This window comes from Malaclemys terrapin, chromosome 11, assembly GCF_027887155.1.
Source record: "Malaclemys terrapin pileata isolate rMalTer1 chromosome 11, rMalTer1.hap1, whole genome shotgun sequence".
NCBI classification, from domain to species: Eukaryota; Metazoa; Chordata; order Testudines; family Emydidae; genus Malaclemys; species Malaclemys terrapin.
The window spans coordinates 73869721-73887390 of record NC_071515.1 but is presented as its reverse complement, the minus strand read 5'-3'; the positions used below and the strand labels follow the sequence as shown (position 1 = coordinate 73887390).

Sequence of the window (17670 nt, the reverse complement as noted above, 5' to 3'; positions counted from 1 at the left end):
AGGATGAAAGCCTTTCCCTTCCTGTAAACAGATGCCTACAAACTAACAGTAAACAGAGGAGGGTTTGCACTTCTGCCGATCGCTGATGTTCAGAGCAGATGCAGTCACAGAAGAGATTTTGAAATCAACGGGACTGCTGACATAAATAAATGCTCACCAGCCAGGATTGCATAATGAGTCACCCATTTGGAATATGGCTCCCCAAGTGGGACCCATTGCAGCTCTTTTGCAAGTTCTCTTTTCCCACTGCATGGAGATTGGGCACCTGGAGACAAGCAGACCTTGTGAAACGCCAACTCATTTTAGACCAGAAAAGCTTGGTTTATACACGAGTTGACTATATAGCTAATTTTGCGTACCATGAGGCAGATCCTTAGCTGGTGTAAATTGTCATAACTCCCTATGGCTTGGACAGAGAATTCTGACTGGCATCACAAGTCACCTTCTGAGATTGCATAAAATGAATAAGGGGTAGGCGAGACCTTTGATCCACATGTCCATTGTGTAAAATGTTGGCCATACATGCTATTAAAGAGTCTTTAGTCTTTGACCAAAAATTACTTGAAGCTAAAGGACTTTTAAAAAATCCAAAACAAGTGTTGGGGATTTAAAGGTAACTTTGAGTTTCTTTCTGTGGTTTAATCAGAATGCAGGTCGACAGACCTTAAAGGTTCTGCGAATTATGTTTCACCCAAGAACTAAAGTCAGGATACAAGACAACGAGGTGTTTGATGCAGAGAAGCAGATGGCAAGTGACAGCAGAAGCTTCCCCTGTGGGATCATGGTAAATTCTGCAGCCAAGGAGGGAAAAAAGCACTGTGTCTCATATGAGATTTTAATAGGACATTCTTTCCCTTTTAGATATGACCCTTGAGATAACGCATGAAGAAAACTGGCACCAAAGGGCACCTCAGTGAAATGGGGACATGAAATGTCTCACGACTTCCACAAGCAAAAATTTTTTGTACAGTATCTGACTTATGAAAGTATTTGGGATATATAATTTAAATACACAAGGTCCAGATCCTCCACTTGCATAAACTAGCAGCTGAGGATCTAGCCCTCAAAATATAGTAATGACCACTAATACATATTTTCAGAAAAACATTTTTTTTAATAGACTGTGATATTTGCAGTATTTTAATAGACTGTAAACATCCTGGGAGAGTAAAACATCAGGGTGCCATCAATGTGGAGTTGGAGTGGCAACTAGTATATGTGCAACCACATACGAGACACTGCTTTATGGAACATTACAAAATATCATCACCACAGGAAGTCAGTTTTCCCCTCAGATGTTCCAATCAGAAATTTTGTGCATGGATAAATCAACCATGGCTGAGTGGATTTTGTTCAAAAGTAGTTTGCTAAGAAACTTTCCTGAAGATCTAACAAACATTCCAAGTTTGAAGAAAAGTGCTTTAATAGTTCTCAAGTTATGAGCACTGAAAGCTTTTTCACACATTCACAGCAGGCATCTTTGCTCTATCAATTGCTTAGAAAATTGGCACACACAGGTATAGCAGTCTTTGAAGTTTTTTTGTTGTTGTTCTCAGACATGCAGAGATGAGAAATCAAGAACTAATAAACTGAGAAATGCACAGTAAAGCTGAAGATTAATCCTTAACTCTGGCCTCCTGTGATTACTCCTTAAAAATGTCTCTCTCTATATATATCAAAATAAATTATATGTAAATTAATATAAAGTATAATGAAATACAAAATGGAATTTCTTATATAACCATTACTCACAGTATAGAACATACAGTTTTCAAAATTGGCTTGATTTAAGTCTCAATGAGATCTATAAAACAAGTCCACTTTGAATGTTGAGGTTATATTAGGTATCAGTTATCATAATAAAAGGGTGACTATATTTTAAAGCAGAAATATGCAGAGATAACACTGAGCTTTCACCACAACTCTGCATTAGCTGATATCTGAGTGCTTATTTAACCTTAACACTGCCTTACATCTAGTTAATTGCAAGATTTAAAAATGAAAGTCTAAATCCTGCCCCATTATATCTGAAATCAGAGTTTCAACGCACTCTTTGAGACTTAAGCTTTATCTTAAAATGTCCCCTTCTTGACTTTATAGGTTGGCCTGGGATAAGTGAGAGCAAAATTTGACCCACAGAGTGATGGACAGGGTTTGTGTGTAAACACATGTGAAAATGCATGCGTGCCTGCACACATACACAGCAATCCTAAACCATTCACCATTAACAAGCCATGTTTCTTCAGTTAAAAAACAAAGCACACATCAACTGGAAACCATTCCCAACACAGAAAGCAAGCCTAATTATTTCTCCCTATGCAAAACGCTAATAGCATCATTTGTTTTCTGCTGAATACCATGGGTAGAAGCTGAAGGAAAGGGGGATCTGCTGCAAGTCCAAATGTCAAGGAAATAAATGGCATTAGGATATAAAACATAGGAAGCTTTATGAGTTATCCAGCAGAGAAGATAAAGTGAATTCATAGTTCAAAGGATTAAAAAACAAAAAGAAAAAAAACCCTTTCATTTTTTACTCCTTTCTGGTTATTAAGGTCTCTGCCACATCCACTAGTGACTAAAACAGCGACTTGTGTGTCCCTTCCTGTGGTGACAGTACTACCAGCTGCTCTCTGGGTTCTTTTTTCCCCTGGCATACTAATTCACATATGCAAACCACTTAAGAGTCCCAGAGGGCAATTTCATGATTGCAGAGGAAAAATGAACGGCTTAGGATCATCAGCTAGGAACATTCAAGTTATGTGCCTTCACTTAAAACAAAGTGAATGATACACATATTCAGTAAAAGACACACAGAGTAACACTCATGCATTGACAGAACAAGGAACAATGGCCTCAAGTTGCAGTGGGGGAGGTCCAGGTTGGATATTAGGAAACACTATTTCATTAGGAGGGTGGTGAAGCACTGGAATGGGTGATCTAGGGAGGTGGTGAAATCTCCATCCTTAGATGTTTTTAAGGGCTGGCTTGACAAAGCCTTGGCTGGGATGATTTATTTGGTGGTGGTCCTGCTTTGAGCAGGGGGTTGGACTAGATGACCTCCTGCGGTCTCTTTCAACCCTAATCTTCTATGATTTACACTAGCTAGAGTAAAATTACTGTTAGTATATGGCATGATTCCTCAGACTTCAGAGCATATGCTGGTCAGGATCTGGGGTCAGGAACAGTTGTATTATATGCAACACCATACCAGGTTTTTGTTTTCCTTTGAAATCTCCTGCACTGGAGCCATGATACCAGACTTCACGGACTACCTGCAATGGCAATTGAAGTCCCATGTTCCTGAGACAGTGTTTGGACTATCCTTTGCAACTCAGGCTTTACTCTCCTATAATGTCACATTCCTGTGGGCATTTTTCAGGCAATATAGGATCTTAATCAGTTGTTTAGGATCATTTATTATCAGGATATAGCCTTTTAGTGGGTGCAAACCTGAATAGGCTTTATCTGTACATCCTGATCACTTATGTGTTGATAGCTTCCAAGCCATATTGCTTCTAGTATCACACTTACCGTGACAGCAGGAAGGGAGGGAGCAAATCCCACGCTGAGCTCTAAAAGGCTGGTTTAATGGAAGCCTCAGTTTCTTGACAGAACATACCTGATGAGGAATATACTGTGGTGATGGTGTTCACATCAGCCTCTGCTATGTATCCACAACTCGATTCAGTCAAGGAGCCTTTGACAGTCACGGGAGCTATGCTGGGATGTCGTAAGGCGGCCTTCAATGGAGCTATGTGATTGTACTGGACAGAGGACAGGCATCCCATAAAGCCATGCGAGTTCGCCTTCAAGACCTCAGAATCTAGTCCCAGACTATCTGCAACACACAACACAATTAAAAAGGTGTTTTAAATGTATCCTCTTGCGTGTTGATTAAAAAACCCTTTGCCAGCTTACCTGACCTTAATCACTAGCTTCTCACCCAATTACATCCTTCTTCCACTGGACCCGTAGGTCTGAGACGATATCCACATTTAAATCCCTCTTAAAGATGCACATCTACCACTGACTTGCATCTGAAGAAGTGAGGTTCTTACCCACGAAAGCTTATGCTCCCAGTACTTCTGTTAGTCTCAAAGGTGCCACAGGACCCTCTGTTGCTTTTTACATCTACCATGCTACTTATAGTGAATGGAGTTGGCTTGTAAATAAATAGCCTCTGTTGTTCTCCTTCCCCTAACCAGGTTCCTGTTGTTTGTCTGGAAATAACCAACACATATTTGATGCTACCATAAACTATCATAAATCATAGAATGTAAGGCCTTAAGGGACTACTGGGCCACCTAGTCTGATCTCCTGCAGGCCACCAACATGCTAAACCCAACAACTGAAGTTAGACCATGGTATTACAGTCCACAGGAGACTAAACTATTATGTGCCACAGGCAGAGAATAGGCGGGACCGAGATGCACCAATGCCCGAGGTCCCTTCAATGTCAGGAAATGAATTAAGTGAGATATACCCAGATGAGCCTGGCAAGTGACCAGCATCCACATGCTGCAGGGGAAGGGAAAAAAAATCCTATCATCACTGCCAATCTGACCTGGGTGAAAATTCCTCTCTGATCCCACCTCTGACAATTAATCGGTTAAATAGTAACCCTGAGGTAAGATGCATTTTTCAACATGTTCAGTTTCACAGAATCTGAGCTGTCAGAGATGGACAAGACCTAGCAGATCATCTGCTCTGTCCACTGCTGACAGTACAGGGTTGTTCAGTGATGCTCATTATCCAGTACTTCATATAGTCTAACAAATGTCTCATGTGCTTGGGCTTCTCAAACTATCCTGGGGAGAGTATTCCACAGTCTAGTAGACCTATATATCTACCTACTTATATGCCCCCATCACCATGGTATGAGACTCCCAAGTATTTACAAACAGAAATAACAATCGCTATCTTTTTTCCCAGTCTGTAGGAGAAATAGCTTAATTTGTGTATGTGGAGTTAGGGGTGGGAGGTAGGGGGTACATGTACATGTAGGCCCTATTAGGGGAAAGCCAATTCAAAGGCATAGGTTTTACAGTTAGTTCTGAATGCAGCAATGCCTGATGCTTGAGAAAGACAGTGAAGGACGGGTAAGCTATTTTCTCTTTCTCAATGAGCCCCATTTATTTACTTTCTAGGAATTGAAATTCATACTGTTAAGAGCTCTGTGACTTGATACGTACACCTTGTGCCAATATAAGGAGGGAAAAAACTAGGGTTACCATATTTCAGCAAGAAAAAAAGAGGACGGGAGGAGCCCCGCCCTAGCCCCGCCCCTGCCCCTCCCACTTCCCGCCCCCCCAGAACCCCCAACCCTCCCCCCGTTCCTTGTCCCCTGACTGCCCCCTCCTGGGACCCCTGCCCCTAACTGCCCCCCAGGACTCCACTCCCTATCTAAGCCTCCCTGCCTCTTGTCCCCTGACTGCCCCAACCCTTATCCACACCCCCACCCCCAGACAGACCCCTGGGACTCCCACGCCCCATCCAACCACTCCCCACCCCCTGACAGCCCCCCCCCAGAACTCCCAACCCATCTAAACCCCTCTGCTCCCTGTCCCCTGACTGCTCCGATCCATCTCCCCACCCCTGCCACCTGACAGCCCCCCCCAGAACTCCCAAACACTCCCCCCCTGCTCCTTGTCCCCTGACTGCCCCCTCCTGGGACCCCTGCCCCTAACTGCCCCCCGGGACTCCACTCCCTATCTAAGCCTCCCTGCCTCTTGTCCCCTGACTGCCCCAACCCTTATCCACACCCTCACCCCCAGACAGACCCCTGGGACTCCCACGCCCCATCCAACCACTCCCCACCCCCTGACAGCCCCCCCCAGAACTCCCAACCCATCTAAACCCCTCTGCTCCCTGTCCCCTGACTGCTCCGATCCATCTCCCCACCCCTGCCACCTGACAGCCCCCCCCAGAACTCCCAACCCATCTAAACCCCTCTGCTCCCTGTCCCCTGACTGCTCCGATCCCTCTCCCCACTCCTGCCCCCTGACAGCCCCCCCCCAGAACTCCCAAACACTCCCCCCCTGCTCCTTGTCCCCTGACTGCCCCCTCCTGGGACCCCTGCTCCTAACTGCCCTCCAGAACCCCACCCCCTACCTAAGACTCCCTGTTCCTTGTCCCCTAACTGCCCCCTCCTAAGACCCCCCCCAACTGCCCCCCAGGACCCTACCCCCTACCTGTACCCTGACTGCCCAAAACTTTCTCCACTCCCCCCAAAAAGCCCCCCCCCGTTTCTTGACTGCCCCCTCCAGAACCTCCCTGCCCCCGGTCCCCCTTACCCTGCTGCTCAGAACAGAGTGTTGGGCTCTGTGCGAGCCGAGCCGGACACGTGGCTGAGCTCCCCAGCACAACAAAACCCGGTCTGGCCCTGCACAACAAAACCCGGTCTGGCCCTGCACAGTGCTGCCGGACTGGGCTGCAAGGGAGCTGCCGGCTCAGAATGCAGGGCGGATCCGGCTCCTCTACAGCTGCTTCTGAGTCCAGCTCGGGACTTCCCTGCAGCCCTCCCAGCCGCTCGCTCTGCTCTGCGGGGGGGAAATCCCGGACATTGTGAGTGCTTTACAAATTCCCCCCGGACGCTATTTTTAGCACACAAAAGGAGGACATGTCCGGGTAAATCCGGACGAATGGTAACCCTAGAAAAAACAAAATAAAAAAGCCTCATTGAATGCAAGATCAGTGGTCATTTGAGGTGTGAAATCATGTCTACTGGTAGTGTTACAAATGTGTAGTCTATAGCATTGCAAAACTGGGATTCCCAGCTTCCTCGTCTGTTTCTACCCTTTCACGTTGTAAGACAATGGCCTTTAAAAACAGATCATTTTGATTACCATCAGACATATTTTTCCCAGTCTACATTAAATAATTTTATTAGCTGATCTCATAAAACTGTCAGACTTTGAGATTAATTTCCAGCCCCCAACAGCTGACAGTTCACATTCCAAGATCTTCCGGATCATATAGGGCCTGATCCAATACCCAGTAAAATTGATGGGAGCTGGATGAGGCCCACAAAGCTTTGGTTACAAGCTTTGAAAGGAAAAAAAAAACCCTAAATACCAATGACAACAATGTGGTAAGCAGAGTGACTTGATATTAAAATATGATCTCTCAGTGCCTGCCAGGATTTGGACCAGTAAACTCTTCAAGGGCTAGTCCTGGACCGGTGAGTAGAAAATTGTTGATCCCTGTCACATATCCTACTATTTTATGCCCTGGTTAGGGTGCTGAATGTGGATGGAGGCAAGTCCAAGAAGCCAGTTTCACATACTAGTTACTTCTTTGGCTCCTGGGTATTATCATTGTGCAGGGTACTCAGGCAAGTTGAGTTACCCAACTGCTTGCAGTTAATGCAATTTGGTATTACCCATGGATTTACAGATGGACCTTGTACACCAAATTGATAGATCCTTATGTGCATGCAGTATGGTGAAGTCTAATTCTACGACCACATACTATTGTTCCTATGTGACCCCGCCTCATGCAACACACAGGATGGACACACAAGAGAGCAGAATGAAGGTTGCGTAGGCAACAATAAGTCTGGCGGTATTTTTAACTTTTGAGTGCTTGACTTTGCTAAATAAATAATGTAACTCTTTTCATGTAGTGGGTTTGGGGGGGGGGGGATGGTGAGGGAAGTTATTTGGGTTGCAGCGTGGTTAAACAGCTCAAACTACAGGTCTACACTGACGTCCATGTTATCCTTTGGCACTTATGATTGCTGATCATTGTCTGACGCTTCTGAGATGGCTTTCGAAAAGAAACACTTAGGTTTGATGTGTTCCCATGCAGAAATTCAGGCATAATTTTACTAAGTGTTGCTGTTCCTTTGCCACCCCAAGTGTAGGTGTCAGATGTCACTCTAGGGTTCTGGGCTGGAAGGAAACTTGCAATAGCCCCTAAGTCTGCACACGGTGTCACTAGGGCAATTGTCACAGATCCATCTTCTAGGTGCAAGAACAGACACAAGCAAAACGTAGGTGTAAATGGCGAGAACATTCTGTGTTTTCCCCACAGGGGAGATGTTTCAAAGGACAACAACAAAGAGTGTCTCAATGGAAATACATCCATTCCTGATGTAGGATACAATCTAACTTTCAGGAGTTATGCTTTGGCCTTTCCCAAAGTGTTTGTGCAGAAGGGGAAGTGGAAGCTGTATAAATTAAGATGGGTAGGCCTGTAACAACAGATGGTGAGGTTGCCAGGGGAAGGAAAGCATTGACTGTATATTTCTGAAGCGGAGCTTACAAAAACATGGGAAAACAGTGATTTAGAGCATCTTCTGTCTTCATGGAAGTTACAAAAATCTTAGTGAACATTCCCCAACACATCTATTCTTGCTTCTTTACTATCTCTAACACAAGGAGTGAATATTTCATATCCCACAAAGCTAACACTATCTTAGTTGCTTCGTTCCCTCTCCACCCGCCAAAGGAGAAAGCCAATAAATATTGAATTATGTTTCATGGTCGCTTGAAGAGCCTAAGAGATGTTATATGACAGTTTCATTAGTTATTTGAAAACAGAATTAAGGCCCCACTTGGACTAGCCACTAAAGGGCTATTACATTTGAAAAACTGAGAATGCTCAGACACGAATCGTGCTTGAAGAATTATGGTTTTCTTTACAATTACGTTTTTGAGTTCAGTCTTGAAAGCCCTCAGAATTCACTGAAGCCAAAGGGAGTTGTTTGTAATTTGGGCTTACAGGTTTGACCACACTGTTTGAATTCTCATATGGATAGTGCAAATCCATAGTTATATCAGACATAAGGCACATAATTTTAATTTTGAGGGTAATTAACCAAGAAAACAGCTCACTTGGTATTGTGGTGGATTCTCCAGCATTTGAAGTCTTTAAATCACGACTAGATTGGATTCTGAAAGATATTCCACCACAAATTGGTGGAATATCTTGGTCCTGCCTCAACATGGGAGAATGGACTGCATCATATCATGAGGTCTCTTCCAGGCCTACATTTCTATGATACTCTCTAAGTTATTGGATTCAATACAGGAATCATTGGGTGAAATATTCTATGGCCTGCGTTATGCAGCAGCTCAGTCTGGATGATCAGAAATGGTCCCTTCTGACATTAAACTCTACGACTCCTCCAAAGTGTTTAATTGGCTTGGTAAATTTAACCAGATTGAATCTGATGTTCAGTTTTTTGTCTTTTGATGTTACAGTGTTGCACTTTTGTTCTCTCAGGTTAAATCTCCTGCAGGTCTTCTGTGTCTGTGGTGAGAAGTTTGGTTTTTTACTCGTCTTTCTCAGCTTTTTAAGTAATTTAGCTGCTCACTCTCATGAACTTTACCCATCCATATTTTTAAAATAACAATTATTCAAGCTTCTCTGCTGGTCCGTGCATTAGTTAGTCCAATTATAGACTAATGCAATAATTTAAGAAACCAAATTGCAAGGTCTTTGGCGCAGGGACTGTCTGTATATTATGTTCTACCTAATAGAACGAGTCCCTTAATCCTAATTGCACCTCTGGAAGCGATGATAATACAAGTTAATAGTAACAACAAATCAGTCGTCATTCACAATGTCCTTTTGCAATTAGAGCTACACATTATCGCCTGGCACTGTCACACACTAGCTACAAGTGAGAAGCAGAATAATTGGCAATGAGATTCTGCACTGGAGCACACCAGCCAGGAAGAACATCACACCTTGCTGTGCTTGTTTCCCAACAGAGGTACTCCAAAATGCAGGAGTGGGTCCTCAGTGCTCGGCTGGAAGTAAGTGTGCAATTACAAAATGCTCTTCAGAAGCAAAGGGGCTGATTTCTTTTTTAAACAAGCAGAAAATAACTATGTTCAAAGGACCAAGACAATCAAGAAGGACTTGAAACAATTGCCTTTGAAAGTAAGTATTTTTTTTTCCCAGTCACGTAATTAATGCTGTTAGTGTGTTGGAGACATTGGATCAAAGGGGCTTCTGAAGGTGAGACAAAGAGAAAGCATGAACACTTTTCAGTGTCCTTTTTATTCCCCCGAAGCTACTTTATAAAGTCAATTTCATGCTTGTGACAAGAGTCAACTTGACAGCCCTGAAGATTAAAGTCCACTCTCTTTGGGCCTGCTTTTCCCCATTGCAGTCCCTGGGTGTCCTGTCAAGCACTTCACTAGTGGGAGTTTTGTCACGGAGTTCAATGGAAGCAGGTAGACCACCAGTTTATGTTCTCCCGGAGTGGGCCTTAACCCTGTACTGGATGGACCACGGCTAGGGGCTGAAAGGACCATTTCATCTCCGTGCTGATGCAATGCTTGGCCTCTTTTCTCAGCCCAAACATAGAAAGGTGGTCTTGTGAGAGTTAAACCAAGATCATCACCTCGTTTCACTGTGGCGGCTGAACCATCTTGGCAAGGTTACTCTTGGCCACGAACAAATGGGCTGACTGAGTTAATGACGCAGAAGTGGTCTCAGTCCTGCATCCATTATGAATATGGGCAGCTAGGCACCAGGCACTCCATGGTTATGCACGTAAATAGGCTGTCGTGTCCTGCCACAAAACCGAGAAGCGTTGCTGATATTAGGTTTGACCTGGGAGAAACATAATGCACATCTTGGGCTAGATCCAAGCCTGCATAAAGGCAGCTTGGAGCACCCCTGCGCTCATGGTACAAATCTGCCTCAAAGTCAGCAATTAAAACCAGGGAAGGATTCCTCCTACTTATAACTACCCTTGGGGGGGCACAGAGCCATTGTTAGCTGCTTCTAGTCCACCCTAATCTGGACCTTCCTAGTGTAAGGGGCAAGACCAGAATAAAAAGTATAGTGGGGCTGCCATCCAGGCATCTTGAGACAGGATCATGGGCACTCAATGCAGCTTAGAGCAGTTCCTGGCTCCAGAGTGCGATAGGAGCAACTACTGTGACTTAAAGGGTCCGTCTACACTGCAATAGAACAGCCACGGCTGGCCTGTGTCACCTGGCTCAGGCTCGAGTCAGCTGACATGGGCCAGCCGTGGGTGTTTTACTGCAGTGTAGACCTACCCAAAGGCACCACTGCCACCGGGCTTTCCAAGGGGCACAAAGGACAGAAACCATGAGCTGGCCCTTTGGTCCCAATTTATGGAGCATTTCACACAGTGGGAAGTGCTTGAGAGCTCAGTATGCCCAGCCAAGCTAAGTTAAATAAATAAATAGAGATATCCTATCTCCTAGAGCTGGAAGGGACCTTGAAAGGTCATCAAGTCCAGCCCCCTGCCTTCACTAGCAGGACCAAGTACTGATTTTACCCCAGATCCCTAAGTTGCCCCTTTGAGGATTGAACTCATAACCCTGGATTTAGAAGGCCAACGCTCAAACCACTGAGCTATCCCTCCCCACCCAGGTGCTTGACCCAGGCATTTTTTATATATTCTTAAAGCTCAACTATCAGCTGAAAACAGGCATCACTTCAGGTTGTAATGTGACATTTGTTAGATGTCAAAACCCATTTGTGACATCTTCATTTTAATGTGCCCCAACACAGCCACCCCTGTTTGATTTCAACAGGGCTCACAATACGGTACATTGTAATGAGACAAGAGGCAATTGATGCAAGAAAATGGAGAGGTATAGAGGGCTTACAATGGAAAACATGCTTCTTTCAAGAGCAGACAGCTGCAATCAATTCAAATAACAACCAGTCAGCCTAAAAATAAAGCTTTTAGAGGGAAGCTGAGCGGGAGACAGGACTGGGAGAGAGAACAGAGCCTTCTTTTGGAGAGCATTATCGTTAGGGAAACAGAGGACAGATTTTCTCTCAGGATTAAGACAAAACACCCGCTAAATTGCTGGAAGTGATGGCTGAGCGACCTCTGTGTCACTCTGGAACAGGCAGGATGGCATTACTGCTGTCTGATGTGGGAACAACAGCAGAGCTTCTGGCAGCTCAACTTATCCTCCCATTTCATCTTTAGCCACTGCCATCTTGCCCTCAACCTACTTCCTCTTTTATCCTGGATACCCAACTCCATCTTCAAAGTTGCTTTATTAAGCTCCTTGCAGCAAAAGCAGTTTCAGGTCTAAAATGCACCTCAGAGATAGATTTTTTTTTCTCCTGGCTGCTCTGGTGTTTCTGAGGAGGCGGGAAAAGACAGGAAAGGTAGGGAACAGGAGGGAGAGGTTTTGAAGGGGCAAGAATATAACTGCTAATAAAGAACAGAAGAAGGGTCAGGGCGGGGTTGTTGAGGTGTGGAACTGATGGGGTTGCAGCTGTTCTGTGTTCATTCTTTGAAAGCGGTGCTAGAATATTCAGTGATAGGAGCTTTTAATTCATTGAAAAACCTATTGCCTCTTTGGCTACTAAAAAGGTGACCACCCAGGCACAATTATACTTCATCCCTCTTCTCCATTTACACCTCTCCTTAAGGAGGCACTTCTTTAGTGAAGCCTTCCTACACCCATCTCCCCATTGGTGATGTCTCTGTACCTTCTGAAATAAACCTGCAGCTGGTGTGTGACTCATCTGAATTAGTTTGTGATCTCTTCGGGGCAGGAACTCTGTCATGTTACTGTAAATATTCTATAAACCAATCTGTTTATTTACAGGCCTATATAAATAATAACTGTTTCATACTGCAAGCACAATGGTTTTTCAAATAAACCTCCAGTTTACATTACGTTTATGGCCTGATTCAAAGCCCACTGATGTCACTGGAAAGACTCTTATTGACTTCAATGGATTTTGGATTTGGCACTTAAAGAAATAAGTGAATCCACAAAGGTGTGGTGTGTTATACAGGTTGTACCATCATGAATCTGATGGTTGGGGTATTCACAAGTGGAGAAGCCACAAGTTAAGACAGGTCACCACAAATACATGCTGGAGAAACCTTTATACTATTCATCTTCAGAACCTCCTTAACCCACAATCCAAGTTCCCCACCCTAACTCTGATACTACTATGCTACTGGTAAAGTGATGGGGAGGGGGGAAAGAAGTAACCATGTAGAAAGTCAAACACTCTTCTCTGCAGCTCAGATAGATTTACGGCAGATGTAAGAGCAAGAGCTAGGCTTGTAGCAGCATGAATGAAGAAATTTCACAAATATGTTAAAAAATAAACCACCATCCAAAAGCATTTCAAAGAGGGTCACACCTTGGGGTCCCTGGAGACAAACAGATTGAGTTAGGTTGGAAACACAAAGTCCGATCCCTCCAAGCACTGAGCTAATGGCAACTTTTACATGTCATTGTTTTAATTATGTTGCATACACGAGACATTACATGGCTGAAAAGAAAATATGGTTAGACACAGCAGAACCACATGTGAATTGGTAAAGTCAGAGAAAACTCAGGCAAACAAATCTGACATGTTGGGCTATGTGATATCATCTCCTTAATATGCTTAGGTTCAATTGATGTACAAAAGGTCAAAGGGAAGGGTGTATGATCTAGTGATTAGCACAGAGGGATGACCACAAGGAAGGATGGTCTTGTAGTGGAGGTGGGACTCAGATCTGTGTTCCATGCTGGGACTTGACTTTCTGCATGGACAAGCCATTTGGGACCTGAATCCAGTGCCTATTGATGTCAATGAAAGGATTCCCATGGAATCAATGAGCTTTGGATAAGTCCTTCCGTGCTCCAACTCTGTGTTTATAAAATGACAACAACAAAGTATGGGCATGATCATACTTCCCTATCTCAGAGGGATGCTGTGAGGATAAATTCAACAAATGTTCGTGAGGTGCTTGGATACTATGGCATTGGGGGACATCTAGGAACCATAGACAGACAGACAGATTTAAATATAAACTTAGCGTTCAAGACAAGCAAATACAGTGGAGTAGTATCCATAATCTTTAATGTATTTATCCTCACAACACCTGTGAGGTAGCAAAATGCTATTATCCTCATTTTACCGATAGGGTACATAGAGATTAAGTGACTTGCCGAGGGCCATACAAGAAGTCTGTGGTAGAACAGAAAATTGAGCCCAGTCTCTTGATGCCAGACTAGAATCCTTTGATTTAAACTGGATCAGGATTTCACCTCTGGAACACAACTCCAAAACCAAGGACAACCCCTGGAATCGGGCAACAGCGACGCAGAAATAAATAAGCGTAAGTGGCTTTGGAACAAAGAAAGTGCAGCTGGAGAAGCTGCAATGTAATTTCAAAATCTTTTATTTCATAAAACAGTTACTTGCAAGAGCTAAAGGCATGTTTATGTGGGTCTCAAAGGAAAATGTGACAAAAAACGTTATTTTATGACATTCTCCTCAAAGCTCTCATCTGATTTCTAAGCTAATCGGAAAGGAAAGGAAAAAAATCAAGGCCCCAGAAAGCAGAAGAGAGGACATAAACATCTGGTTAGGCAGCAAAGGCTCAGAGAGCTTGACCTACAGCGTTGAAATGGAGCAGTGAGGAAACGGAAGGTCGAGACTGGGCAGGCAGACGGGGAAAGTCATTCAAAAGAGCACGGTACCCATCTGTTCTCACTCTGGCACCTAAACAGAGGGTCAGATTCCCACAAGAGCTCTGCCTCCACTTAGACTTCTAACCGTTTTTAATTAACGGGAGGTGCTGGGTTCTGAACACTTCTGACCATTTCAGTTAGGAACCGAGCACTTGTGAAAACCTGGACTCAGGTCTGAGCGCTAAGCAGTTTTGAAAATCTGGCCCTTGGATAACTGAGCAAAGACAGCTGAATGGAGGAAAAAGAAAAAAATCATATTTGAATCCATTCTTATGGAGCAGTAGTATTTATCTGCCATTGGGTTACAGAGGGAATGAACACTTGCAAGGAAGCATTGTAAGTGCTTTTTATGCTAGACCCATAATAATAATAATAATCATATCACTTATACAGGACCTGACATCCCAAAGTGATTGGGCCCAACCCTACATTTTGTATTCAAACAAATCTCCTATTTAATGTTTGTGAGATGTGACGACTGCAGAACTGAGCTCCCACCCTTCTGACTGAAAGGCGGCTACTTCTGGGATGAAACATGGCTGCTGTTTAACAGCGCTCAACATACACCATACAACAGTGTAGGACAGGGAGTGAAGGGCAACCAAAATAGAGGGGAGAAGTTTGCTTAAGGAAAATGTAGTTTAAATCTGGATTTGGGAAGAAGAACCAGGGCTAAGGCCCCTGTTTAAGTAACCAGTGGGGTTCTGTAGGCTATATTCTGCATATTCTACGTACAGCAGACACTTCTCCCACCATTTGGGTAGGAAGGTTTCCAGCTCAGGCAACACGACAGAACTTGAATAAAGGAAGTGAAGAATGACATATCTACCTGAAGTTACAGGACAAGTGAGATAAACAGAAGAGGGATTTGTCCATGTCTGAAACCTCCGTAGGAACCACTCACGGTGAGGTTTTACGATACGGCGGAAGCAGATGCGTTCAGCAACACAATGGGACTTTGCACAGTTGGGGTATTAGTTTAGCAGTGAGTCAGATGGAAGAGTTCCAGCTACTGAGGCACCTAAACCAGCTCTGCAGAGCTTGGGTTGCTGTTGGATGCCTTTTCTCTACAGACAGGCCAAGCCCTGGCTATAAGCAAGGTAAAATATCAGTCCCTTTACTTATACTACCTGGCAAAGAACGATACCAAGGATGCTGCTGTTATTATGTACAATTAATAGCTCACAAGTGGACACAAGTGGATGTCTATTTTCTATATCTGCCAAAAAGGCTTTCAATTCTATAGGCTTTGGGGGCCATTAGTTAACCTTTAAACGGCCATGGTAAAAGAGACTTCAGCGGTAAGCACTCCGGACGGCAGACTTGATTTGGATGTCCAGTTTCGCCGTGGGACCAGCAACACCATTCTCTTGTCATAATAAAGAGGCTATTAGGTTCTTATCAGGAATGAATAAGGGTACTTATATGACAAAGTGGCCCACTTGAGAACAGAAAAATAAGGGTTCTTCATTTGAAGCTTCTGGTAGATTCTTCCTGGCCCTGAGATGGGTGAGCACTGTTAAAGGGGAGTATAAGGGGGCCCAGACTCACCCCTGCGACGCCTCCTGCTGGTCGTCCAGGGAATTAGCTCACCAGCCTCTGGAGCACCCTCTGCAGGCCGGTGATCCACCTTGTCCTCTGCACTGGCCCCCATGTCCCTCCCATGACCCCGGTGCCCCTTGCTCTGGGTGCTGTCCCCTGGCAGTACCTGCACGCTAGGTCTCCCCTCCCAGGGGAACCCCCCCCCCCACTAACCCCACCTCGCCTTAGAATAAGGCCACTGCCAGTCACCATCTAGCCGCCACTCTCTGGGGCAGACTGCAGTATAGGCCACTCATCATTGGCAAGGTTGGGTTTGGACCTGCTGCCTTGGCCTACCTCTGGGCTGCCCTCTGCAACCCCCAGTACCCCTTGGCCTATTACCAGGCCACAGCCTGGGGCTATCCAGGCTGGAGCTCCTCAGCCTTTCCCCAGCCCTGCTCCACTCAGGTACTCTGTGTAGCTCCCTGCAGCCAGGCCCTTCTCCCTCTGAAGGCAGAGAGAGACTACTACTGAGCTCCTAGCTCCCAGCCTCTCTATACAGGCCATCTGGGCTCTGATTAGGGTGTGGCCCAGCTGCAGCCACTTCCCCCAATCAGCCAGGGTTTTACCTTGCCCTGCCCCAGCCCTCTGCAGGGCTTTTCCAACCCCTCAGGGCAGGAGTGGGTGTCCACCCCGCTACAGGGAGGTACTCAAAGGGCCATCCCAGCTCACCTGGCCTATGTAAATAGAAGACAGAATTGCAGCTCCTACACTGTATGAGAGCCCAGGGACTGCGTCTCTAATGCAGTACTCAGCTAGTGTGAAGGGGGGCATATGAGCCCCAAAGAGGGTGGGGAGGACGTGAGGGCACATCTCTGCCCTCCCCTAAGATGAGATAGTGGAGCTGCCCAGCCACATGGGGATAGTCAGTTGTACATCACACAGGGGTGTAAATCAGGGCATGCTGAGCTTCAGGAGTGCCTCTAAGCTGCCATGGGGGGCTGGGTCTTCCCACCATCCTTTCCTAGATGGCTCAACAAGAGGAGAGAGGTTAACGTTGCTATCCAGGCAAACAACTCACATCGCCAAAGCTTCTACCAACAAGCTTTTCACTGGGCTTCTGCTACTATGTAAATAACAGCTCTGTTATATTTCGCCCTTACAGGTTAAAAAAGAAGCCTACCACACTGCACAGATAATGATAGAGTCTTAACAGTACACTCGACAAACCAGCGAGCCATTTGCACAGCCTACCTGCGACCTTGCCTAAGGTGAGCGATTTGATGGCCTTGAAGTCAATCTCCGAGAGGTTGTGCTTGAGTTTGAGAACTTGATCAACCTGGAACAGGTCAATAAAAACAGTTGATTATTGCAACATGCAGAGACCCCTGAAGTATCTTAGACCAGCCTTGTAGAAAAGCTCCACACTGGATACCGGTAATGCCTGCCTGCCACTGATCCCAAAGTGAATGTGCTTGAATTTTGCAGAAAAAGCCAAAAAGTGTGTCAGAGTATTCATACAGCAGACTTCTAAAGAAACCTTTCCTGCAGAAAACTATAAAATATTTGACACGTGCTTATGCCCCCACTGAGAATTCTCAGCTATTAATCTCTGATTGCCACAAACAGGCAAACAAATGAAGCCTGGCTGGAAATTGACTGGCAAGGATTAGCAATACGTGGAAAAAGCTGCAATATAAGGGAATATTATAAG

At 44.9% G+C, this 17670-nt stretch overlaps 1 protein-coding gene across 3 annotated transcripts in view; it reads right to left on the bottom strand.

Annotated features, from left to right (window-relative positions):
• CNTNAP5 (contactin associated protein family member 5) overlaps window positions 1–17670 on the bottom strand; it is a 409890-nt gene that overhangs the window by 5352 nt on the left and 386868 nt on the right. For all 3 annotated transcript variants that reach the window (XM_054043237.1, XM_054043235.1, XM_054043236.1), the window contains 2 exons: window positions 17211–17295; window positions 3620–3838 (listed from right to left, as the gene is read on the bottom strand). In XM_054043237.1, the coding sequence (XP_053899212.1) occupies window positions 3620–3838; window positions 17211–17295 (304 nt within the window). The remainder of the gene's footprint in view (window positions 1–3619; window positions 3839–17210; window positions 17296–17670) is intronic.